The 27,529-nt window shown below is 43.2% G+C and overlaps 1 protein-coding gene across 3 annotated transcripts in view; it reads left to right on the top strand.

The window, feature by feature from the left end:
- The window catches only part of FARP1 (FERM, ARH/RhoGEF and pleckstrin domain protein 1), a 288,311-nt gene that overhangs the window by 184,762 nt on the left and 76,020 nt on the right, over positions 1-27,529 (top strand). For all 3 annotated transcript variants that reach the window (XM_046664844.1, XM_046664842.1, XM_046664843.1), the window contains 2 exons: positions 19,307-19,349; positions 21,790-21,868. In XM_046664844.1, coding sequence (XP_046520800.1) covers positions 19,307-19,349; positions 21,790-21,868 — 122 coding nt within the window. The remainder of the gene's footprint in view (positions 1-19,306; positions 19,350-21,789; positions 21,869-27,529) is intronic.

The raw sequence follows: 27,529 nt of genomic DNA, 5'->3' as shown, positions 1-27,529 counted from the left end.
ATATAATGTAAGCCACATAGGTAATTTCAAGTTTTCCACCAACTATGCTCAAAAAAAGTTAAAATAATTTTAAAATATGTTTTATTTAATCTAATATATCCAAAAACATTTTCATTTCAACATGTAATCAATATCAAAAACTATGAATAAGACATTTTCATTTTTTCACGCTGTCTTTGAATCTGGTGTATATCTGACACTTACAGCCCCTCCCAGTTCAGACGAGCCATCTTCCAAGTACTCAGGAGTCACATGTAGCTATTAGCTGTTGTATTGGACAGCACAATTCTGTACCAAGCTAATGTGTTTGGGAAGCTGTGAATGCGTTGTAAAGGGAATGTGATATGATCTGGTTTATGGTTTAGAAAGAGAATGGTAGCCGGTTTGGAATAGGGCAAGACTGGAGTCAGGAAGCTGTCAGGCAGTATTTCAGGCAGGAGGTGGTGCTGGATGGAACTAAGGGAGAATGGAGGTGGGGTCTGGAGGAAGGTGGATGAATTCAAGAGATTTGGTGGGCGTGGGGCAGTTGGGATATGATTGAATGGATGGACTTATAAGGGAAAGCGGGCTCAGAGCAGCTGGGTTTTCTGGCTTTGCCATCTGGGGGCACAGAGACGCCAATCACTGGAAGTGGAAAGGCTCGGAGAGACCATGTCCATGAAGAGGTAAAACAGTGAGTTCCGTCTCAGACCTGAGGAGTCGGAGGCGTTGGTGGACGTTCCAGTGGAGATGTCCAGTGGGCACTCCCAGTAGGTGGATCTCCCAGAGCGCAGGAAAGAGATCTGATCTGAAATTCAGACTCAAGGATCATATGATTCTTTTAGATATTAACTGAAAGTAGAGGAGAGTATAGAGAGTGAAACACAGGAGGCAGGAGTGGAACACCAGCATTGAAAGGGGCTGCCCAGGGAAGGAAGAACCCTCAAAGGACGTGCAGGTGGGAAGGAGGAAAACCAGGAAAGGGAAAGGTCCCAGAGCAAGAGAAGAGAGCATCGCAGGGAAGAGTGGGCAGCGGGAGTGCAGGTAGGTGCTGAAGGAGCGAGTGTGTCACGCACCTAAAAATGGGTGCAAATTGTGTTTTCTCAACTTACTCCTGCCTCCGAATATTCTGTCATTTTCTAGTGCTTACATTAAATCTAACCTTCCTTAACTCCCAGTCCTTTTTCTGATGTGGCAGATGACCACAGGTGGGCCAAATCTAATTCCACATTCATTGATTGATCTAACAATTATTTTGTGTCTAAACCATGTCGGTCATCACACCTCATACTCTAGGAGACGCGTGCTGTAAAGGGACAGCAGAAGCAGCTATGGTTTCTGTTCATTAGAAGGGCACACTTAGTAAAAGAGACAAAGAAACAAATAATTACAACACGATGTAGCAAGTTCTATGGAACATTGTTTCCTAAACTTATTTTATGTTAAAATAATGATTCTCAGAACACTTGAAGATAATGCTGTCTCATTATTTCTAACAACCCTGCCTGAAATGCTGCCAGGTCCTAAGGGCTTTCCTGACTCCAGTCTTGCCCTGTTCCACTCCAGCTGGAGGCAACTTTCTAAACCATAAATTAGTGGTGAGGGTACTAAGCCTCTGAGAATCGTTCCATATCTGGGTCAACCAGCTAGCTAATAGTATAGCTAGGATCCTAATCATGCCCTTCTGACCCCAAGTTCAGTGCCTTTTCTGTTAACTGTGGCTGCTTCTCTTTTGCTAGGATTTCCAGACCTATTGATCTTCCTGGGTGCCTCCAGGGCTGACTCTTTCAAGTTTAATCAGGCTTAATTTTTATGATTTCCCTGTTTCCTTATCATATGGTTTAGGAATATGTTCAACTGCAAATTACAGAAAACCCACTAATGATGACTTAAAGAGATAGATGTTTATTTGTCACACATAATACAAATAAAAGCCACTGCGTGAATGCTGACCACATGCCAGACCGTTGTAGTCCCTGTAGACACGACAGAAACCTGGCACACATTCTAGAGCAGGGTCAGCGAATTTTCTTTGGAAAGGGCCAGATAGTAAATAATACATGTAGGCTTTGCGGGCCATATGGTCTCTGCTGCAACTATTCAGATATGCGCTTGTAGTGCAAAAGCAGCCATAGACAATATGTAAATGAATGGATGTGGCTTTCTTCCAATAAAACTTTATTTATAATACAGAAAGCCGTAGTTTGCCAACACCTGTTCTAGAGAGTAATAACTCTGTGCAAGGTATCATATTAGGTTTACTTACAGTATTTCATTCATTCCAGAAAGGCCTGTTATATACCCTTTTTCTGATGAGGCAGCTGAGGCTTAAAGAGGCTAATTCATTTTCACAAAGGCACACAGCTAGGAAATGATAGAGCTGGGAGTCACGTTCAGATCTGTCTAAGGATAGGCCCATGCTCTCAGTCACCATTCCGTTGTGACCGTGTTTCTATTATTTTGCTCTCTGTCAATTACGAAATCCAGACCTGAGAGTTGATTTCATAAACTTTAAAAATAAATTGTTTTGACAAAGTGGCTCTGTGCTGTGGGTGGGGTCTGTGACTGGAGATGCTGCAGGAGGGCCTTCTGGGCTCCTGGCCGTCTTCTTTCTCTCGCTGTGGCTGCTGGTTCCATGCACGCAATCAGTTTGTAAAACTTCAGTGAGCTGTACACTTATAACGTGCACTTTATATGTGTGTGTGTGTATAAAACTTCAGTAATGTTTACCCCCAAAATGCAATGAAATGAAAGCACACAGGAACAGAAATAATCACCAAAAAGTGCGCGGAGGCTGTCTGAGGGACTCTGTGGTGGAAGTACCAAGGACAAGTCTTGACTGGATGAGCTGAGGAAGAGCCGCTCACTTGTGAAAACAGTAAGCTCTAGCTGGGTTGTCACTTCTGCTCTCAGTAAAGTTGCTGGAAAATCGTGTGGTTTTGTCTCCTCTCTGGACTCTGTGGAGATGCTGGCTTTCTAGCCCGGCCGTCCGTGGTAGGCAGGTGAGAGCCACTCTGTGCTCAGACTGCCCGCCCTCAAATCACTGCTTCGCCACCTAGCGGCAGCGTGGCTGGGGCAGGTGGCTGGCCCTGCTGAACCTCACTTTGCTCATGCACAGAATGGGGTTAAGAGTGCCTACCTCGTGGGGTTTTTGAAAGGATCAAATGTGATAATAGCCATCAGCATGAAACCCCATGCTGGGACGTATTCAAGAAGGTCTTAGTTATGGAAACTATTATCATTGTCATCATCATTTTGTGTGTGTGGGTGCAGTCAAAAACAGATAACATAAAATGTTCGAACTTACCCATTTTTAAGTGTACGGTCCAGCAGTGTTAACTGTGTTCACATTGTTGTGCAACACATCTCGAGAACTTTTTCATCTTGCAAAACTGAAACTCTATACCCATTAAATAACAGCTCCTTTTTTCTCCTCCTTCCAGCCCTTGGCAACTGTCATTCTGCTTTCTGTCGCTAGGAATTTGGCTACTCTAGATACGTCATATAAGTAGAATCATGCAGTATTTGTCTTTTTGTGAGTGGCTTATTTCGCTGAGCATAATGTTCTCAAGGCTCATCCACGTTGCAGCATGCAGCAGACTTTCCTTCCTTTTTGAGTCTGAATAATATTCCATTTTACGGATATGCTGCATTTTGTTTATCCATTCATCTGTTGATGGCCATTGACGTTGCGTCCACCTCTTGGTGGTTGTGAATAATGCTGCAGTGAACGTGGACGTGTCATGGTCGTTTTTTGTAATACTCCTGTTGTGATTGTTACCTTTGCCAGGTTTCATTTGGGAGGCTGCTCACATATCTGCCAAATGGAGAGGAAATATGGCTGTTCTCAAAATGCCCCAACGTGGGCTGTCACCGCTGCTTTTGCCCATTTATCTGTGTGTGACAGTGGGAACTAGTTGTCCCCCAAAGTCCCTGGCAAGCAACTTGTGGACCTTTGTCCCTAGGTGGTAAGTTCAGGCAACGCGCATTCCAGCCCAGCTCTCTGCCTCTCCTGCCATCGTGTCTGTCATGTAATAGCCCACATCAGAGCAGTAGTCATAGTAAGGGTTTCAAAAAGCTTAAGAGAGAAGGAGTGCTTTCCATGGTCCAAGATGTGCTTCTCAAGATTGGAAATAAACTAGTGATAATTAGTAAGTAATCAATATACTCTATCCTTAGTTAGACTTGTCCTGTGGCTTGTCAGTTAATAGAGTTGATTGCTGTGTTCACATGCGAGTTTGGCCTGCTGTTGTCCTTGAGTCCAGGCAGCCATCCCCATGAGACTGCCTTGCAGGAGCAGAGAAGTCTTTTAATCAGCTTTTTTTTTTTATTGATTGGGCTTTCTGGGGCAGAAACGCTACTGATCCTAGGAATCAAGACTGTGCTTAATATGCCAGCTGAATGGTACCTAGAGTCTGATGGCTGGTAAAAGGCCAGGAAGACATTAGGTTGTTATTGGGGTGAACTCAGCGAACCATCCTTGAGCTTCTAGTGTGTCCCTCGACCTCAGCCTATAAACCTAAGTGCATCTCATTGGTTCTCCACCTTAGGGCTCGGCCAAAGAGCCTGGTAGTAAATGTGTTAGGCTTTGCAGGCCATACCATCTTCATGGCAACTCCCCAACTCTGCTGGCCCAGTGCAAAAGCAGCCATAGACAGTCTGTAAACAAATGAGCGTGGTTGTGTTCCAATAAAACTTTAGTTATGGGCACGGATATTTGAATTTTGTAGAGTTTTCACGTCATGAAATATAGTACTTCTTTTGATTTTTCTTTTCAACCACTTAAGAATGTAAAAGCCAGTCTTTGCTCTCAGGCTGTACTGAAGCTGGTGGTGGGCTGGACTTGGCTCACGGGCCTTCATTTGCCAATTTCTGTTTATAATATTTATCTGAGGTAGGTATTTTAGCATCCATGTTTTAGAGTGAGCAAATACAGAGAGGTGACCTGCCCAGTACTGAACAATGAGCTGTGTGACCAGAGTCGTAACAAGGATTCACACGCAGTCCTGTCTCAGCCCACGTGGGCACCCTCTGATCCTCGCGACTGCCTCTCCTCACGCGTCCCCCACTCAGAGCCACGCGGACCTCAGTGGCAGAGACGGGTGTAAGCAGATTGCTCTCACTGGCCTGTTGAGGAGTGTGAGGATGGCTCTGTCCTCTGGCCTGTCAATCTCGGTTTAAACCTTTGCTTTGCCATTTAGCAGCTAGGTAGATTCTGAACTTTGATTTTGCACTTTATCTGAAAAATGTGACTAATCAATGACAATTTTACAAGGTTGTCATGAGGACTGATTGAGATACGTTACAGTCATGAGCCCAGCAGGATTCCTAGCATGTAGTAGGCACTCAGATATCTGTTGTATTGTATGCTTGCATTCTAGCTCAGAAACCAGTGAGGCTGGCCCACCAATATTCTATTAAAGCTGTGTTGCTTGGTGACCTGATAAAACAATCCTAATTTCTAATAAATAAACGTTGATAAATCTCAGGAACATGATGGGCATCTTTTTGTTCATTTGTTATTCTTCTCCATGCCTGGGGCAAGGTTTTGCCGGAGGAAGGTGTCTCAGCTCAGGCTGCCATAACAAAATACCGTGGGCTGGGTGGCTTGAACAACAGACATTTATTTCTCAGACTTCTGGAGGCTGGAAGTCTGAGATCAGGGCGCCAGCATGGTCAGGTTCCAGGGGGTACCCTCTCTCTGGCTTGCAGATGGTCACCTTCTTGCTGTGTCCTCACCTGGCAAAGAGAGAGAGAGAGAGAGAGATCTCTTCCTCTTCTTATAAGGCCACAGTCCTATTGGATGAGGGCCCCACCCTTTTGACCTCATTAAACCTGAATTACCTTTTAGAGACACATCTCCAGATACAGTCGCATCAGGGGTTGGGGCTTCGATAGATGACCTGGGTGATACGGCTCAGTCCATGGCAGCAGGCGTGCTTTCTAGGGGCTTGGGATCACAGAAACCACAGCTACTTGGGATGGCGGGTGTCCTTTGCTAGTGGTTTCCCAGCCCCGCTGGACCCCTGGAGCCAAACAGACCTCCTTCCTCTGTGCTTGGTCATAGTCCCCTGACCTTGCTTCCTCCTGGGAGTCTAACTGAGGACATCTGAGGTGAGGAGGGGCTCTTCGTGGAACATTCCAGGTATAAAGGATGAAGAGGTTTGCAGAACCGAGGACAGATGAAAGTTTGGGAAGCCAGCAGAGTTGAGGCTATGCAGCAGCTTGGTCGCCACGCAGAGCAGCTCTATGGTTTGAGGCAACAGCGACTGTGTCGACAGGGCAGGTCCCAGAGGAGGCAAAGCTTTCCTGGAGCAGAGTCTGGGAGAAGGGACAGGTCACTGGAAAACAGAGCTGTGGGGGATGTTCCCTTTCGTAGGCTGGAAGGAAGGAGGTTTTTTGTTTGTTTTCATTTTGTTTTTTGCTTAATAGAGTTTATTTTTTAGAAGACTTTTAGGTTTACAGAAAAATTGAGCAGAAAGTAGCGAGGTGCCATATATGGGCCCCCAACACACACAGTGTCCCCTATTGCAGACATCTTGCGTTAGTGTGGTGCGTGTGTTACAGTTGATGAGCCAATGTTAATACATTATTATTACAGCCCAGAGTTTACATTAGGGTTCATGCTTTGCTTTGTACATTCCTTGGGTTTTGATAAATGTATAGTGACATGTATATACCACTACAGTATCGTAAAGAATAATTTCACTGCCCTCAAAATTCCCCGGGCTCCACCTCCTGTCCCTCCCTCTCCTCTGAGCCCATGGCAACCACTGATCTTTTCCTTTCATATTTTCTTATTTTCTGTATTGATGCTCTGGCATCTGGGGCCCCGCTGACCAGGGAGAGCCTGCCTTTCTCAGGGCTAGCCAGTTCTTAGAGATAGCAAACGGCTCCCCTGCAAGCATGCCTTTCAAATGCAAACTAACCAATCCAGAGCCCAGACTCTGAACCGCCTCTTCTATCTGCCTCTTACTCCAGGAGGCAACATTCCCCTGCCTTCATTATCCCAGGGCCAGGTACCAGGCAACTAGAGACAGCCTCTATACCCAGAGCCCTCTGAAATGTCTCAAACTAGCCAATCCTAACCCTGCTTGCCCTGTCTTGCCTTTCCTGTTGGAAAGTGCAGTAAAGTCTCCTGCCCGTGCTTTCTCCTCACCCTTTCTGCCTCCTGACCAACCTGGTGCTTCCCTGTGTGGCCCTGAATGGTGTGGCATGTCCCCTCCTCTTGGGAAATGTGAATAACAAACTGTCTTTTCCATGGCAGTCATCTCCTTACTTGTTGGCCCCACCATATCTGAATAATAATGAAGCCTACATTTAAAACAATTTGGTAAAAAAAAATACGTGGAAGTTTGTTTCAAAAGTGGGTACAGTCTTGAGAAAATTGAAGTGGAAGCATAGTTTTTAGATCTTCCCAAACCCAAGAACTCACATAAAAACAGCTACTCAGCAAAACCAAAAAAGTATGGACAACATTTATGGCAAAACTAGATTTCAGAGTGAAAGCCCTAGATCCCAAAGTACAAGCAGTTGGAGACAAACCCAGCCGAATACAAGAGCTGTGCGCTATCAGGGTCTGTCCAGGAAGAAATGGAGGCAAGTAGCAGGGCATCTGATGGACGGGAGCGAAGCCCCAGGTGGATGCTGGAAGTCACAAGGGGGCAGTTTGAGAAGAACACCTGCAACTAAGGTCTGAAGGGCTGGAAGAGTCCAACTCAAGTGAGAGCAACTGACTTTCGAGGGCAGGCTACCACTTAGAAACTGGAGAATGGGCCCAAAAGTGAGCTGGGTAAGGACAACAGGAGGAGTGATAGAGAAGTGGAGAGAAATGGAGCGAGCAAGTCTCAGTACACAAGCCACCATAGCTTTCAACACTGCCCCAAAACAGGGGAAGAGGAAGCTCTGGGAGGCTAGGAAAGCTACTGTGGACCACAGCTTCTTCTAAGAAGGTTAGGAGACAGTTTTCACGTAGAAATGAGTGGCAGAAAGGTATCACAGTCATAATGATACATTTTTTTAAAGAAACAGGTGTGTTTCTCCTGAGACACCATGTATGGCCTCAGCAAAGGGACCAATGAATGCAATCCACAAAATCCAGACTCTGGAAAATTCTACAGATCAACAAACTATAAGGAAAAAAGAGGGGCATGGAGGAAGAGGCTATAAATTAAAAGATTCTTGAAGCATGTAAAATTTCTCAAAATAGGGAAGACTAAACTCTAGTGTGTAAGATGCACCATTGGGTGAAATAAACATTAAGCAATGTAACAGTTATTGTAAAAATCTAGATAGTGGTTACTTTTGGGGGGGGTTGGTTTTAGGATGAGGTGGCTGGCGGAGTTGTATTTCTTGACTTAGGTGATGGATACAAGGGTGTTGCCGTTTAATAATTCACTAAGATATACCTTTGTTTTCAGTAGTTTTAAGCATCCCCATGTCATTTTCAAATTAAACAGTTTTAAAAGGAGGAAGAAGAAAATTTAAAAACAGAAGCAGCAAACTGTAGATTAAAGGAGAAAAATCCAATTAAATAACAGAATACCCAAGTGAAATCCTTTGAGTTGAATTTTTCAAAGCTAATGCAAATTAACCAAATGACTTTGGTTAAAACTGAGTTGATGATGTGTTACAAGTACCTTGCCTGAGGTCTGTTGCTGAGCCCTTCTCCAAAAGTAGTTTCCCTCCAGGAAAAGGCCCCCTGAAACCCCAAGGGATGCATTATAACATTAAGTCTTGGTTCTATTCCAAAACTTCCCTTTGCATGTATCTGGGATATAAGCTACTGCTCAATGAATGTAATACACTAACGCCTAGGACAGGCGGGACTACCTTGCATTTTGTCCTTTGGTTTACAGACATGTCTTTAATCTCTTTTTTATTTAAAGCTTTCCTTGTAAATAAATTAAAATATATATCCTAAAATTTTAAGTTCAAATTTTATTCACATATTCCTTCAGCAGGTCAACGTTGGTTAAAAAAAAAAAGAGAAAAGAAAAAGGGCAGGGGACCAAGCTAGATTAAGAGAGACTTAACGGACATAATCAGATATGAAGCGTGGTCCTGGATTGGATATGAGTTTCGACAGACTACAGTAGAGACATCTTTATTCACACGGAGGAATTTGAATATAGTCTGAGTATTTGATAAGTTTAAAAAAGTATGTATGTGTGTTTCTACCTACACACATCACTCATAGAAGAAGATCTGGAAGGGTAAACACAAAGGCACTGGGTCCTAATCCATGGTCCCCGGGCCAGCAAGCAGCATCAGTATCACTTGGGCACTGGCTAGGAATGTGAATTCTCAGGTCCCCACCCCAGATGAGTGACTCTGGGAGCAGGATCCTGTGGTGTGTGTTTTAACAAAGCTTTAGGGTGATTGTGATGCAAGCTCAGCTCTGACAACAACTTCTCTAAGGTATTGACCATGGTCTCTTGGTTGTAGAGGACAATTTTTAAAATTTTGCTCATCCAAATTATCTAATTTTTTAGAATACATATGTATGAATTCCTTACTAGTAGAAGGGTTTTTTTGTTTCTCTTGGTTTGTTTTTTATTTTTGGTGAGAAAGATTGGCCCTGAGCTAACATCTGTTGCCAATCTTCTTTTTGCTTGAGGAAGATTGGCCCTGAGCTAGCATCTGTGCCCATCTTCCTCTGTTTTATATGTGTGATGCATGCCACAGCATGGCTTGATGAGCCGTGTCTAGGTGCACACCAACATCTGAACCCGCAAACTCTGTGCCGCTGAAGCGGAGCACACGCACTTAATCATTATACCACTGGGCCTGCTCTGAGAAGATTATTTTAAATTAAGAGCTTTTTAGTGGCATCCTGTAAATTTTGGTTTATTGTGTTTTCATTTTCATTTCAGTTTAAAATACTTTCTAATTTCCCTTTGGTTTCTTCTTTGACCCATGTATTATTTAGAAATATGTTATTTAGTTTCCAAATCTATGGGGATTTTCCATAGTTCTTGCTGTGGAAATTTTTCAGTTAATTCCATAGTGGTTGGAGAATGTAGTTTGTATGATATGAATACTTTTAAATAGTTTACTGATATCTCTTTTATGCCCCAGAATATGGTTTATTTTGGTAAATGTTTTTGGAAACTTGAAAACAATGCATATTCTGGGGTGTGAGGTGTAGTATTCAATTTATATCAATGAGATCATGTTGGGTGCTAGTGTTGTTGAAACTTTCTCTATTCTTACTGAATTTCTGCCTACATGTTCTATCAGTTATGGAGCGAGAGGTGTTAAAATCTCCAACCGTAATTGTGGACTTGTCTGTTTCTCCTTGCAGTTTAATCAGTTTTTGCTTCATGTTTTCTGAAGTTCTGTTACTAAGTGTACAAATACTTAAGATTTTTACATCCTCTTAATTAACTGACTCCTTTATCATTAAGAAATTACCTTCTTTATCCTTGGTGATATTCTTTATTCTCATGTCTACTTTGATACTAATATAGCCACTTTAGGATTTTTTAAATTATTTTAATTATTAATGTTAGCATGATATGCCTTTTTCCTTTTCTTTTTAACCTATTTGTGTCTTTATATTTAGTGGGTTTCTTGTAGTCAGCATACAGTTGGGTCTTGCCTTTTTATCCAATCTGACAATCCCTGCCTTTTTTTTTTTTTCTTTTTGCTGAGGAAGATTAGCCCTGAGTTAACATCTGTTGCCAATCTTGCTCTTTTTTTGCGTGAGGAAGATTAGCCCTGAGCTAATATCTGTGCCAGTCTTCCTGTATTCTATATGTGGCTCACCACCACAGCATGGCTGATGAGTGGTGTAGGTCCATACCTGGGATCTGAACTCACGAACTTGGACCACCAAAGTGGAGCACACCAAACTTAACCACAAGCCCACGGGGCCAGCCCCTAATCCCTGCCTTTTAATTGGAGGTGTTTAGAACACTTACATTTAATGTGATTATTAATATGGTTTAAATCAGTCATTTTGCCATTTGTTGTCTATTTGTCTTATCCATTCTTTGTTCCTTTTTTCTGCCTTCCTTTTGATTAATTGAGTATTTTCATGATTCTATTTCACCTTCTTTGTTGGTTTATTAGATATCGCTCTTCAATTTGTAACTTTAGAGGTTGCTTTGGGGTTAATAGTATACGTCTTTAACTTATCACAGCCTGTGTTCAGGTTATATTATCCCACTTCACATACACTATAAAATCTTAGAATGGTATACTTCCACTTTCTGACCTTTTTTTTGCTATTGTTGTCATACAATTCTTTTTCACATAAGTTATGATCCCCACATTACATTGTTGTGATTTTTGTTTACCAATGCATTGTCTTCTATAGAGCTATAAATAATTTTTAAAATTATTAAAACACCTTATATATTAACCATGCTGTTTACATTTTGGTGTTCCTATTCCTTTGTGTAGACAGAGATTCCATCTGATGTCATTTTCTTTCTGATTAAAGGGCTTCCTTTAAGATTTCTTGTAATGTGGCTCTGCTGGTGATGAATTCTCTCAGCCTTCGTGTGTTTGAAAGAGTATTTTGCCTTCCTTTTTGAAAGACATTTATTGCTGGGTGTAAAATTCTAAGGTGAATATTGTTTTCTTCTAGTACATTAAAAGTCTTGCTCCACTGCATTCTCCCGTGCACTGTTTCTGACAAGAAATGTCCTGTCATCTTTATCTTTGTTCCTTTGTACATAATGTGTCTTTTTTCTCTGGCTGATTTCAAGACATTCTCTTTTTACTGTTTTTGAGCAATTAGATTATGACATGCTTCTGTGTAATTTTCTTTGCAGCTCTTATGCTTTGGGTTTGCTGACCTTCTTGGACCTGTAGGATTATAGTTTTCTTGAAATTTGGAAAAATTTCAGCCATTATTTCTTCTTATACTTTTTCTTCTCGTTTCCCCCACCCCTACCATCTCCTTTCCTTTGGGACTCCAATTCCATGTATATTAGGCTGCCTAAAGTTGTTCCACAGTTCTCTAATGCTCTATTAATTTTTTGGTAATTTTCCTCTGTGTTTCATTTTGTATTGTTTCCACTGCTAGGTCAATAAATAAATTCAAATTTATTAGAATTTCTTCTGCAATGTCTAATCTGCTATTAGTCTCATCCAATGTGTTTTTTTACCTCACACAATGTTGTTTCCATCTCTAGAAGTTTAGTTTGGGTCTTTTTTGTATCTTCCATATCTCAACCTTTTGAACATAGAGAATACGATTGTAATAACTGTCTTCATGTCATTCTCCACTAATTCTAATATCTGTGTCAGTTCTAGGTTAGGTCAGATTTTATTTTATTTTTTTTTGTCTAATTATGGATTGTATTTTCCTGCTTCTTTGTGAGCCTGGTGATTTTCTTTATTGGGTGTCAGAGTACTGTGAATTTTACCTTGTTGAGTGCTGGGTAGCTTTATGTTCCTGTAGTCTTATTGAGTGTTCTGAGGTGCAAATAAGTTGTTTGGAAACAATGTAGCCCTTGCAAATCTGCCTTTTAAAAAGGCTTGTCAGGTGGGACTGGTATAGTGTACAGTCTGGGGCTATTTATTCCCTACTGCTAAAGGGTGACCTTCAGGACTCGACTCAGTGCCCGTGAATCATGAGGTCTTCCAGTCTGGCTGTATTCCTGGCCCTGTGTGAACACCAGGTGTGTTAGCTCTCATCCTTTCCTTGGTTCTTTCCCCTCAGTCTTGGGTACTTTCCTGACAAGCATCCATTGATCAGCATTCAGCTGATTCCTCAAAGGTAACCCTCTACATTCTCCTAAATGCTCTGTCAGGGAAGAGCTTTCTATTCTCTGTGAACTCTTGCTACCTTGATTCCCTACATTCTCAACCCCATCTCTTCATGTCATGGATCTTGCCAGGTTCCGCCTCCCTCCAACACAGCCTAGAAACTTGCTCAAGGCAGAAGGCTCGGGCACCCACAGGGATCACGATTTTATTTCGTAGTCTCTCAGGGATCACTGTTTCTCATTGCCTCGTGTCCCGAATCTTCAGGTCTGTTATGTTATGCATTTTTTTCTTTCTTGATTGTTTCATGTAGGAAGATAAATCCAATCCCTGTCACTTTATTTGGACCAGAATCATTAACCTCTAAAAATTAAGAGGTTTTTAAAAAGAAAGCCACACTTGACATATCTTTTAAATGTAACTATATGTGAAGCTAATGAAGTAATTAAGACTAACATGAAAAATTAAATTCAAACAAATTATTACAAACAAAAGTTCAGAGTAAGGTTATTTCTTGTAGGAGTCAGCTACAGAAAGAGTAATTTGTTGCAATAAATTATAGACACTGAATAATATTCTATAACATTTTATCTGGTTCCTATGTATGTTATGGTTGATGAAGAAATATTTTTGTTGTATGCTGTTTTGATTTTTAAACATGAAGAGGAGAGCTGAGCTTCTGTTGAGTTCTGTAGCTTTTAGAGCGGCAGCATGTTATGTTGCAGGAAAATCACAGGTTTGGAGCCAAATGGACTTGATGTTGAATCCCAGCTGTGTGACCTTGGGCAACCTAAAGAAGCTCTCTGAGCATGGCTTCCTTCCTGTGTAAAACAACCCCATTGTAATGAATATTAAATGAGTATGTGTAAAGTGCCTATCCAGTGCCTAGCACACAGTAGGTGCTCAAGAAATAGTCTCTTTCTTGCCGCCTGTCTAATATCAAGTGACTGGCTCTCTTTTAATAAGACCCTTTCCAAAATACCTCAAATATTTCAGTTGCCTACAAAATCCACCTAACACGTCACTTACCACAAACAGGGGTCAAAAGATGTTTAGGGAAAGAAGAGAAGGGCTTTGGGGTCAGTGAGTCATCTTGCCTGGGCGTTAAAGCATTTCTTCTCACCTAACGGTATTTCGGTGCAGAGGACATATTGCAAAGGAGGAAAGTAACATTAACAGGGGGATCAGAGGAAAATAGGTAGCCTGACTGAAACGTAGGCAAGTAGGGGAAGAGGGGGCTGGAAAACTGTGCTGAAACCAAATTGTGGAAGATCGATTGAATTATGGGCTGAATTGTGTCCCCTTAAAATTTGTATGTTGACGCTCTACGCTCATACTCAGAATGTGACAGTACTTGAAGACAGGGCCTTTCAAGAGGTGATTAAGTTACACTGAGGCCATTCGAGTGGGTCCTGACTCTGCTTCACTTTAAGAAGAAGCAATCTGGAGGTCCCCAGGAGACCCCAGGGGCGTGCGTGTGCAGAGGGAAGACCGTGAAGCCAGAGGCGGCCGACTGCAAGGCAGCGAGAGCGGCCTCGGGGGAAGCCACACCTGTGGCACCTTGAGCCTCCGGAACTCTGAGGAAATACATTTCTTTGTCCACGCCACCTCATCTGTAACACTTTGTCTTGGCAGCCCTAGCAAACTCTTCTATAGCCTTCAGATCCCAGCAGGGGAAGTTCCTTGATTTGGTGAGACCTACTCACTGGGAATGACGTTTCTAGAAATCCATTCGTTTTGACCAAATCCGTTTACAGTCAGGCAGTGTGGATTGTGGACATGCCCCGGAGACCGGCAGAGAACAGGGATGTGTGGCTTGGTTGAAGGGGTGGGAGGTGGGGCTGCAGATAGATCTTTACAGTTGTGACACTCAAGAGAACCGTTGGCAGGGAAAGAAGGATTTTTAGTGCTTTTGTTGCCTTTTAACCTCGTCTGGAACTCTTTTCCGTTCTGCTTAGGTTGAAGGAACAAGTGGTGTATCTCAGATGACCTAGTCTGGTTCAAATCCTTCCCAGTAGCCCTCCCCATATATCGGACTTCAAGCCTGTTTTTCTTCTTGCGCCTTCGAGCTCATCCATTCATAGCAGTTGAAGTCCTGCGTGTGCGAGATCTTGTGTCTCAGCTCTGCCAGCGTCCGTCTAACGTAAATGGAGAGGTTCTCTCGGGCCTACGTTCTCACCCAGGCCAGCGGAGCTGGGATGGGACCGATGCCTTGTGGCATTGTTGCTGCAGAGCTCTACCAGACCGGCTGCTTCAGGCCAGTCTGACGGTCCCAAGCTTTTGTGTTCTAAACCCACATGCTCAGTTGGCTCAAATTGGTGCATGTATTTGATGCTTTCCACAGAAATGCCAAAAACAGAAGAGAGATGTTTTAAAACAATTCATAAAATTGGCAACTACATTGCCAGAGCCTGGTTGTTTTGTCCTGAGTGGTTTGCAGACGTTTAGAGAGATTCTGTGGCAGAACTGGCAATGGTGAAGATCTAAGATGGTTCCCCCGAGGCGGCCGTGGGGGTCGAAAGGGCACGGGAGGGCAGGCTTGTGAGCGGACGCTCAGCAGCCCTGGGGAATCCCACTAGAATTCTCCAGTTAATTCACAGTCCCATGCGACACACTATTTCCAATCTTCTCCACCTCAGTCTTCCACTCCGCAGAGTTTACAGGGGAAACGGATGGCATCAAGGAGGAACTTTCTTATCTTTCTTCCTGACACAGAAATGTAAACTTGCTAACATCTGTCATTAGCCTTTCTTTCTCCCCCGACCCCCCACCCCATGGCAGAGCTCTTTCTGTCTCAAGCCAATCCCCTGTGTTTCAGAGCTACCTTCTCAGGTCGTCTCAGGTCCCTCAGACGTCCGTCGTCCCTTCTTGTTCACCTTCTCAGTCCCTCCCCCTTTTTGGACGCACCTAGGGCTTTCCTATTAGAAAGAAGCAAATAGGCAGTACCTGTATTTGATTCCTCAACCCCTCTGCCTTAGTCTCTTGCCTCTTTCTTCACAGCCGGCTTCTGGAAAAGACTATTCATCCTTCCTGCCTCTTCACTGCCCACCAGGCTTCCAGAGCCACCACTGAGTAAGCTGACAGACAGATATCCAGTTCTCTCTCATCTATTCTCATCTCATCTATTCTATCTCTCATCTCTCTTCTATTTCTCTCCTCCTTCAGATCTCAGCACAATGTCATGTTCATATCAAGTCTCAGGATCCCCCTACCTTCCCTTCTCCCCTGACTGGGTCACACCTCTGCATCCTAGACCCTCGGAGTCCACTGGGACTCCTGTTCATTTTATTTATCTCAGCTACTTCACTTTTTTTTTTTTTTTTTGATGAGGAAGATTGGCCCTGAGCTAACATCCATTGCCAATCTTCCTTTCTGACCTTTCTACAGTTCTTCACATTCTTCCTTCTGGAAACACCATCCCCCCGTGGCTTCCATGGCACAACTCTCTCCTTATTTTCCTTCCATCCTCATCTGCCCCCACCATGCATTCCATCCTCTGGCCTCTACGAGGCCATCTTGTCCTGCATGGAGTCAGGGTGGTGGCACCTTCTAAACGTGAGACCTCCTGCTCAGGCTTCTCCTCTGAGCTCAGCCGAGTGTCCCGCCGTTTCCATACTGCGTCTTCCTCAGGAGATCCAAGGCACCTCGTAGAATCACAGTGTCTGGCGCTCCTCCGTCTGGGCTCTCTTCCAGTGCTCCTTGTCTCTGTGAATGGTGCTGGCATCTGTCCAGATGCCCATGGCAGAAATCTTGGTGTCATTCTGGTCATTGTTTCCTCCCTCGGCCGCCATATCCAGTCCATCAGTAAATCCCATGGGATGTTACCTCTTCAATTTTTCTTAAATACGCCCACTTTTCCCCGACTCTCCTTCTGCCTTCCTGGTCCAAAATACCATTCCCTCTTGCCTGGACAATTGCAGCAGGTCAACCGGCATCTGTTCTGGCCCCTCTGTCTGTTCTCAGGTTGTTAGCCTAGTCTTTTCAAAGCGCACATCTGATCGAATCAGCCCCATGCTTAAACCCTTCGCAATTGCTCTTAGGGTAAGGACAAAGAATCTTAACATGACCTCAGTGGGGTCTGACCCACAAGCCCAGCCCTGCAGCCATGTTGTTCTTTCACCTCAGGCATCTGGACAAGTGTTTTTACTGTGTGTCTTCATGTGTTCTTATTTCTCTCCTCCTTCAGATCTCAGCACAATGTCATGTTCATATCAAGTCTCAGGATCCCCCTACCTTCCCTTCTCCCCTGACTGGGTCACACCTCTGCATCCTAGACCCTCGGAGTCCAGTGGGACTCCTGTTCATTTCATTTATCTCAGCTACTTCACTTTTTTTTTTTTTTGATGAGGAAGATTGGCCCTGAGCTAACATCCATTGCCAATCTTCCTCTTTTTGCTTGAGGAAGATCGTCGCTAAGCTAATGTCTGTGCCAATCTGCCTCTATTTTGTATGTGGGATGCCGCCACAGTGTGGCTTGGTGGGCAGTGTGTAGGTCCGCATCCAGGATTCGAACCTGCAAACCCTAGGCCGCCAAAGTGGAGCATACAAACTTAACCACTATGCCACTGGGCCGGCCCCCTTTTTCACTTTTGTTAGGAAGTTTTTTTGGTTCCTCTCTGTCTCCCTCACTAGACCATAAGCTCCATGAAGCAGGGACCATGACTGGTTTTCTCATCATTGGATTCCTGGAGCCTAGCACTGGGGACACAGTAATTTTTTGTTGGATGAATAAGTGAGTCTCGAGAGCAGGGTTTAAGTTCCAACTTCGGGCATTTATTCTGTGAATATCAGTTGTCTCATCAAATGGAAATACGTTTGCCACCTTGTCCAGCTTTTAGGATTCTTAGGAAGAAAATATTATATTTTGCAGATAACTGCTGTTTTGAATGACTATTCTCATTCTAATGTTGAGGTTTATGAATATGATGGTGGAGATGACCCTAAGTCAACTAATGCCATTATTTTTTTCTCTTAGAGGAGAATGGTAGGGAATGGGGAATATAGAGTTGAGAATTTCATTATAAAATCTTATTTATTTGAAAAGGTGGTGGGGAAGAGTAACCTGAATAAGTAGGAACTTAAAATTTTTAGATTTTTCGTTATGAGAATTCTTAGTGCTCATTTAAGATAATTTGGATAATGTAGAAAGGCAGATGATAAGAAATCACTCATCTTCCAGCCTCCCAGACACATTTTCCCACATTCTTAAATATTCATCAAGAACACGATTTTTAATGCTTGTGTGGTAGTGTGTCATATAGAGGTAGACTATTTTATTTATTTATTTAATTTAGGTTATTGTAAAATTTTTCACTATTGTTGAGTAATATGTAAAAATGGCGTGGTTAGCATTTCTTGTGCATAGGTCTTTGTGTGCATAATATATAACTTCCCAAACTTGAATTACTGGAGGAAAGGGTAGGTATGGGAATACTTCTGAGGTTTTAGATAATCATTCCTTAGTTAGTCTCCAGAAACATTGTGCCAGTCCATACATCCACCAATAGAGCTGACAGTGTGTGTTTCCCCACCCCTTTGCCAACTTTGGGTATTACGTATAAAATACAAACACGTGTATACATACAGGCATATCTGGATGCAAATTTAGTGGGTGGAAATGGCATTTGATTATTTAGATTTGCATTCGTAGTGCAGACTACTCCTGAATTTGAACATGTTCCCATTAGCCATTGTCCTTTTTTCTTCATCACTTAATCTATTGTTCTTTGTGTAGTTTTGGGTGTTCCCTTTTTTTAGAAAACCCTTTTTACATTAAGCGCATCAACTTTGTTTTTGTCATATGTGCAAATATGAGCTTCAGTAGAACCCTTTTCAAATGATCACAAGTTCAAGGGGAATTTAAAGACAAACGTGTGTGAAATGGGACCATATGGTTAACACTTTATTAATAAGAGCAGCTGGTTTCTCTTTTAAAAAAAAAAATTTTGCCACTCAAACTGTGTGCTGAGGAGCATGTGTGTGAAGAGTCTGGACTTGGAAGCTGGAAAGGCCTGATTTCAGCCTTGGCTCTACCGCTCGAGCTGAGCGCCCTGGGACAAATTATTCAGCTTCTGCAAGTCTCTGTTTTCTCTCCGGGGTAACGGGAATCCTTCTGGCCTTGTTTTGAGAGATAAATAGCTTATGGATGGTGCCTGGTGCAGAGGTTGCGTTCAGTAAATAACTCATTTCCTTTCCATACCCCTCAAAGACGTGCTCTTCTGTAAATGCGTATACATACATGTATGTTGTCTCATTAGGGAGCATGCATATTTCACTCAGCTTGTACCTAGGCATGCGATCTTTCATTAATATTTGCTGAATAGCTAACTATGATGAAAGTACAAATGAGAGTAGAAGGATTCTTAGTTAACTATTTGAGTCTAGGAGAGATTTTAATTTTAAAGCTCAGGGATAATATTAGCAAATTTGGACCTATTCTATAAAACTGGTAGACGATGTAAGACATGACATTCTGGAGACGAATAGAACAGACAGCCTCCAATACTCAAAAATGTTTTTATTTTAAACAGCTCCAAATAAAGTCTCAACATACTTGCACTGTTTCATTGAGAATTTATGTCTCCATCTGTTCTTTTTTCCTTTGTAGGTGTGGCTGGATCTCTTAAAACCTATTGTCAAGCAGATTCGAAGTAAGTCTATACTGTATGTTTAACAGTGATGTTAAATATAAAGCCAGCATTTTCCTCATCTAGACATTGTCTGCCCCATGGCATCAAGCATCAGTGACACAGATTCTGTTTTTACATGATTGCTTTTTCATCATCACTAGTCTACGTAATACTAAAATGTATCTTCTGCAATTTTAATATATAACAATTTGGCAATCAAAACCTTGCTTGGAAAATCAAATTTTGTTTTGATTAACAGCTAAAGCATGCAATTAAGCCCCAGAGTCATTGAGCTTGTCTTGTCTGTGCCTGTGTTTCTTCCTGTCACTTTTAAAGGGGGAAGGTAGAGCCATTTACTCATAAAATTGATGTTGGCTTTTCTGAGCTGCCTCTTCAAAGCCTGTAAAATCAGAATGCAGGTGTGGTTTGGAAGAATAAGGTGCCCAAAATGTGTGTATGTGTGTATATATGCGTATGTGTGTGTTTCTGAATGGCAAGCAGAACTGAAGGGAGTCTGGCTTGCATTAGACTGTGTGTTGAGAAAAGATGAAGGAGGGTTTAGGAGAGGAAAGGAAAGAGGACACTTGGTTTTCTCTCCCTTCTCGTCGCATCTCAGTACTGGACTGTCCTCCTCGCCCTCTGCTTTGAGGTCAAGTTCAGAGCCAAGATCTCTTCTCAAAGTCATCCCAAGTGGTCCCTAGCTGCAGCCAGGAACTGGGCAAAAGTCTGAGGACGGTAACAAAATTGCATTCTTTCAGCTGAGCATGAGGCGCACAATACCTTGTGGATCGTTTTTATGTCTGGTTGGGAAGCCCCACCAGGCCACTCACAGCAGTTTCTGTGGATGTAACAAACAGGCACACAGTGTCTGTATGGCCCTTATGCAACTGAAATTACTGTTGATCTTCTGTCATTTAAATTAAGCAATTACCGAGGCTGAAAGTGGAACAGCCATAGCTTGTTTAACCTCTACTGCATAGCTGGCCAGTGACCAATGTGGGGAGGTGGGACACACTGCTGGCAGAAACCCCCAGGCCTGCTGGGTGGAGGTAGCGTAGCGTCCAGATGAATGACACCTGTCCCTGCAGTGACTCGCGGTGGGAATTGCTCCTGGTAAAAGGAACCTCGTAGCACATTACCAAATGCAGGCCAAAGACAGTGAGTCGTTAGTGGGTCCACACTGGAGCAGGGGTTCTCCTTTCCAGTCCCATGTGCTGTGACCAACCCTGTGTGAGAAGGCTGTCGTTTTGCATTTAGCACCAGCATCTTCCCAGCTACAGGTTTCTACAGATTAGGCTAGGAGCTTCATTTAATTCCCTGAGAATTGCTGAGAGGAGATGGCGCAACCGTCTATTAGTTTATGATCCGGAATTGCTGTTCGAGGGTCTCTGTTCATCTTTCGGGTGATTAAGGAAAAGAAGCCCAGCTTTGCTTGGCTCCAGTACTTCTGTGCCTTGTTTTTTTCCTCCTAATCTTATATATGTTGACATCTTCATCTTATGCTATATCATTTTTGCTTTTTTTTTGTAAACTTGAATGTGTTATCATAGCAATTATAATAGAACATCTATTTTTTTGTGATAGTGAGACGTAGAGGAAAAAGACATTTTCTGCTTTTATGACTACTGCTAAAATTTGGATTTCATTATAGTGTGTTATATCCCATGGAACGTAAACTCACTGCTGTTATTGCAAATGGCAGAACTGGTAAGGCTGCTCTGACATTGTAGCTTGTACATCAAAACAAGCTGGCTCAGACTGCAAATGATCGTTTTATTATCTCTTTAATGTTCTATTTTAACTCTGAAAAGAAAAGTTATCCATCTCTTTCACAGTCTCTCCCTGCCCACCTGCTCCCAGCTCTGCTTCCTGATTTTGTCTGAACTCACTGAGAAGGTGGTTTCTGAGACACTTAACCAAGGCTTGTCTGACTCTGACGAGGGCTGTGCCACATCTTGTTGACGTTTCTCTCCAGAGCTGAGGAGAGCACCTGGCAAGTGGGTGCTAGATACATATTTGATGAACACATAGCAGCTGTACCTTGTAGATAAAAGTAATAAGTTACGTAACTGCTTTACACATTCATTATCTCCTTCCTAAGTGACCTAAAGCCTATATTTGAACTAAAGCAGCCAGTAGATAAATTGTTGAAGACAAATAAATGCCTTTTCTTTAAACCTGGGTAAAATTTAAGTCTCCAGAGAAAAAGTTTAATATCGCAGTGTAATATACTTGTCACAGTGTTTTTTAAAAACAGGTATGTTTCCCCACAATATGAAAAGGTGATTAGTAACCAAATTGGACCAGCCGTTGAGTGACTTGGGCGTTGGCGGGTGTACTCTCGGCAGCTCAGAATGAGACTCATTGTTTGCTGTATAATATACCCTGGAAAGTCTTTTTCTTTAACAGCATTTGAAACACAAATCAATAAATACTTTACTGTTTTTTCCCCCCTTTTTAGGGCCAAAGCATGTTGTTGTTAAGTTTGTGGTGAAGTTCTTTCCACCTGACCACACACAGCTCCAAGAGGAACTCACAAGGTTAGTGGTTTGGAAACTGGGTACTTATTGCTATGGGGTGCTGAGGAGAAGAGAAAGTTAATGTTCTAAGTCGACTGATTAAACGTTTTACAGTGTTTACTCAACCAGCATCTGCTTAACTGTGCTTAACAGTTTAAACCCTCTCTCTAGAAGAAAGTATCACCTTTTCCCTTAAGCCTGGTTTCTTTAAGGCTGCAACATGAAGTGAACTGGGTTACAACCTATTACTGTCATATTTTCCCTGTGATATCTATCACATCACAGGACGGTTTTGGGAAATGAATCTCTTGTGAAACCAAGATGTTAACTCAGAGTTTCTCTTTGTTGCTGCCATGGATGAGTGGACATGAACTGTGGGTCATTTTCTTTGAAACTGTGGCCAACAGGGAGAATCATGAGCATTGGGCCAGGCCTGGCCTCCAGTGTCACTTGTGCTCTTGGAGGTTGTTTGACTGGCCAGTTATTTGTTCCCTGTGCACCTCTGTTAATTCGCCGGTGTCGATGCGTCTATAATGCTTGCTTGGCCAGGGTTGTTTTGAAGATAAGCACTGTTATACACTGAGTGGTGGAACCCAGGAGGGACACTATGAATGATAACCATCATCATCACCATCATGGCCATCATTGTTGTCGTCATCCTTCTCCTCATCATCATTATCATCATCATCACTGCTTCTACTCATTTTATAACTTGCAGCAAAGCAGATGGTCTTCTGAAAGAGAGCAGAGCCCAATGGGAACACGTGAGGATAAAATGCCTCGCTTTCAAGAGTGCCCTTACGAGTACAGTAATCTGACCAGCCGGATTTTTGCCACATGTGCCTTTCAAGCTATAGCTGTTTAAGACCAAGGCTGTCACACCTCCCTCATCTCTCTCGGTACAGAGCACATCTCTATTTATCTTGAGTGGTTGACCATTTATCAAAAGGATAAAGACATTCAGTCAACAGGATTTATGAAGTGTGCAAGCATTATTCTAGGCACTGGGAATAGAGAGGTGAAAAGACAATCCTGACTCTCATGGGAACAAACAAAATGGTTAAATAAACAAGAAAAATATCAGATAATGGTAAGAGCTCTTTAGGTGATTGAAGTAGGGTGATGCACTGGAAGGTGACTGGGTGACGACTGTAGCTTGGTCGATCTGGGGTCCTTCTGAGGATCTGTCAGTCATTTTCAGAGGAAGAACTTCCCAGGTGGAAGGAGCAGTTGGGCAGTGCCCAAGGCAGAAATTAGCTGCAGATGTTCAAACCCCTCAGAGGGCTGACATGGCACGAATGTTGCAGGTGAAGTGCACTGAGGTGGGTCAGAGGCCCTATGATACGCAGTGTGAAAAGACAATGTGCTGTATGGAGGCTTAGTCATCCAGGCCAGATGGCGGCAAAGGAGGTGGGAGAAGTGGAAATGGAGAAAAGTGGTTGCGTTTGGAATACATGCGGGAGGTGGGGTCCGTCTGTCTTGGTGATGGGTTGGGGGTGGAGTCTGAGGAAAGTAGAGGGGATGTTTAGATTTGGGTGGGTGGTGTTGGCGATTCCTAAAATGGGGAGGGGTGGAGGGAAGTAGAGGATTGGGGAGGGGCAGAGAGTCGAGAGTTTGGACCTGCCAGGTTATGTTTGAGATTCCCATGAGACATCATGTGGCTGCGTCAGGAAGGGCATTGGGCCCATGGGCGTGCAGTCAAGGGAGAGGTGAAGCCCAAGACTCTTCCCACTGCTTTGCGTTTCCTGAATGAGTTGCCACTAATTGTTTACCTCCACTTACAATCCTCAAATCGATGAAGCAGTTAAAGGGCGCCAGGAATTGCAGAACCCATCAGCCTTCTGGGAACCTCATTTAGTTGACAGGACACCATGTAGAGGAGGGGCAGCTCGAGCTGCTACACCCAGTTGCGCCCGATGGAGGGGCCGATGACGGTAGAGTCTTCATGCAGTGTTGTGACTGGGCTACTGTGTCTCAGTTTCTGGGGCCGCTATCCCTGTTTCGGGAACACACATTGCTCCAAGTTCAGAATATTGAAGTCAGTCTAAAGGCGAGTCCAGCTGTTGGTCAGCAGTGTGGCTTTTCCTCTGGCATCTCACTGGGCCTCTCTTCTGCTTAGGCAGTTGGCCGCGTAAATCCTTTTTTTTTTTTTTTGCTGTATTTTTCCTTCCCATTATACTTTGCAATTAGTTTTGCCCCTTTTAAATTTTTGTGAATTGTTGTCTCTAGAGGTCTGTTGTTTTCAACCATTCTGGTCCTCATTATAAACTTCCATCCGATTTGTGACCGTCGAGCCGGGTGCGCCTGGAGTTTTGCCAGCCGCTCTGTCCAATCTGATAAATGCCTCAGGTTACAGAGGCTCTGCTGGACGGGACAGGTTTTGGTTTTTGTTGTCTTTGTTTTCTGGCTCCCACTGTTAACTGACATTTTAAACATCTTTTCCGAGGAGAGAATTCTTTTGGCTCCAGGGTGGATAAAATTGATCGGAAGTTTAGAAGCTCCTCATAGCTTTCCACTTTGTCACAAGGTGTAACGTGAAGGGGACATCCCAGATCCAGCGTGTTGGCTCCCACACTCTCAGATTCCTGAATAAGCAGAAATTCAATGATGAGACTATTGAGATTCCAGGCGCTTTTCTATAGCAGATGGCAAGGGAGGGAGGGCTTGAGAGAAGCTCTGTGCCGACAGTGCTGGAAGTGAGGGACGTGGAGACAGGAGAGAGACAGAGGAACAGGCCTGCAGTTTAGCAGAGGCTATGTGGCTCCAGCTCTGTGGTTAACTCTCTGGGCCTCCAGGAATAGCTTTCAGCTTCCCATTTATATAGATAGAAGAATAAATGGCACTTCACTGTTAAATAAGTAGCTGAATTCCTTCCTATTTATTGATCTACACTTTCAGTGGACTCTGTCCTATGGACACCAGGGCGCAGGCATCTAGAAGGAGAAAAGAACTGACTCTTAGGTGCTGGTTTAAAGCAGCCAAGGAAGAAGGGTCTTTGGAAAAGAGTGTACCCGTGTTCTCGTTGTAGGGCTCTGCATCACTTTTCTCGTACTGGTGAGTTCAAGCACGCTTCTCTCCGGGCATCCAGCGTCAGCCCAGCCAGTTTCTCTTCGGCTGTGTTCTTACAGGTGGAGGCAGCCCATCAGACTGCCGTTATGCGCGGCCTGCTGAAGCGTTTCCTTAGGCTGGCAGAGAAATTGTCGATTGCTTTACATTGAATAAGAAAAGAAAGCTTAAGACCTCCCAAATGAGATAAATTAAAATAGACTCATTTGAAACTAGGCATCAGCTCGCTGTGGTTTGCAGCTCTTGCAGTCCCTGGAAGCAAGTCCCTTCTCGTGAGCCCTGCCACCAGCATCGCCTCCCTCTGCACACACACCTGTCTGCCAAGGAGCATTGATTCCATTTTGAGCGCTTTGTGTTTTCCTCGTGTTTATGGGTTTAATTTTAGTTAGTGCCTGCTGCACACAACTTATCCTGTAGCTGTTGTGAATTTGATTGGAATTGCTTCCGTTTATCGTACAAAAGGTGTTGCTGAGTCTCTAAAGTTAGCGTTGCAGCCGGCGTGCTCGACTTACAGCCGTCATTAAGAAGAGTCCGTGCCCAGGAAAGTCTTTCTTGTATTACAAGGGCCTTGGAACAGGAAGAGTCAGCACAATTAGGGGGTGACCAGTTCTTCCTGCAGGCTTCAGAACGTCACTTGCCCTCTAACTGAATGTGTGAGCCTGCAGGATCCAATGCCAGTGTCGCAGCCCACACGAGACCATCACTAAAGGCCCCCAAAGCCTGTGGGACTCTGACCGTGACTCCATCCCTGTGAACACAGGGCATCGTGTTGGAACTGCTTAGATGGTAAAATGTTCAGAATACAATGCTTTTAAAACAGAAAGCTCTCCTACTTATTTAAAAATTAACCTCGTAGGTAAGAATTAACGCCTGTAGCTCTAAGAACCGTTGGGTTCAGGACAATAAGCACTGCCTCCCTTTCACTTTCCAGAGAGAGAGAACAAGAGTAAACATTGGGGGAGTGGATAAAGGTCAACTGTTGTCAACTGGTAGCTCTGTGGGTGGATTTTTGTTTTGTTTTTTGGGAGTTTTCTTGCTGGTTACGGAATTGCCTCTGTACTTTTTTAGTTCTTAACAATGGAACCTTCTAAATGTCTTAAAGGGAATTAGTTTTTCTTTTATGAAGAAAAATTTGGTAACATTTGTTGAATGTTCTCGTTGTAGTCACTGTGCTTTCCATGTATTACCTCATTTAATTCTTATGGAAACCCCTGTGGTTGGTCTTGTTAAAGCCCTTTTTTAAAATTAAAAATAACTTTTCATTGTTCTGAACGTAGTAAATGTACAGGGTAGAAAGTTAGGATATACTGATAAGATTGAGAAGATGACAATACTGGACTCCCGTTGCCCAGAAATTTCCACTGTCAACACTTCCATGTGACATCCTTTTTGATTTTTTCTCTGCATATATGCCTTCTTTTCATCCCATCTAAGACCCTGGCCACACTCGAATTTCCCTATTTGTCCCCTGAATGTCATTTATATCTGTTTATTCTAAAGTGAAATTCGCTGCGGGACCGCATATTGCATCGGGTTATCATGTCCTTTGGACTGATTTTAATCTAGCAAAGTCCCTCCTTATTTTTCTTCCTCGTGGTACCATCTGTTGAATTAAAAGGACCAGTTGTAGTGTAAAATGTCCTGCCTCCTGAATCTGAGTCCTTCCTATTTAGCTAAATCCACAATCCTCTGTATTTCCTGAAAACTGTAAGTTAGTTCTAAAGGTTCAACAGATACAAGTTAGACCTTTCTGTCTAGAATTCATCATGAGTGCCATTGTGTGCTTCCTAATTCATTGATGATGCTAAGATTGATCATTGAATTAGGAGGGTGACATTGTGATCTTTTCGTTATGCAGTGAGGTCATGTTACTTTGTGAAAATGTCCCATCTCCTAAATGGGTTTTACACCAATTAACAATCCTTGCCCGAGTCCATCGTTTCTTGAGGTTGTAGAATGAGGATCTTCTGTCATTCCTGCCACGTGATTAGTGGGCATTCTTCTCTAAAGTAAAACTTTGCCTTGTCTGCTTGGACTATCTGAGGATCCTGAAATACCTTTCCTACTGGAGAGGCAGCTTATGTGCCCAATTTTTTGCCTTGGTTACCAGTTTTTGAGTAAAGAGTTGCTTTTATAACCTCCTCAAATGGTACTACATTCAGTTTTTCCTGTTTTCTCTCTTTTTTGAGGATTGTTATAAATGCTTGAATTTTCATTAATTCCACGTGTTTCGATTCACTTTAATCATTCTTGTTGTTATTCAAGTTCTCACCCCTTTGCCAGTGGATGCCCGTTCAGGGTGTTCCTTTCACCTTTTTAGTACAATCTGTCTTTAGTTTTGAAAGCTGCCTTGCTGTCAGGCATCACTGGCTAATCCAGGCTCCCTGCTCCTTTCCCTACCCCACACCTGCAGTCGACCGTTTCTCCAAGGACCTACCTCGGCTCCTTCTCATGGGCACTTGTGTGAAAGCCAGGATCTGGTTGCTAGGCCTTGCTTCTGAGGTGGCACTGCTTCTAGGCCATGGGCAAAGCTAATATCTCTCTAAAAATTTATCAGTTCATGTTGACATTTCGAATCGATTTTAACATCACACTGTTTATATTTAATTTCTTTGA

The sequence above is a fragment of the Equus quagga genome, chromosome 6 (assembly GCF_021613505.1).
Source record: "Equus quagga isolate Etosha38 chromosome 6, UCLA_HA_Equagga_1.0, whole genome shotgun sequence".
NCBI classification, from domain to species: Eukaryota; Metazoa; Chordata; class Mammalia; order Perissodactyla; family Equidae; genus Equus; species Equus quagga.
Note: the sequence above shows the minus strand (reverse complement) of the source record. Positions and strands in the feature narration are given on the sequence as shown.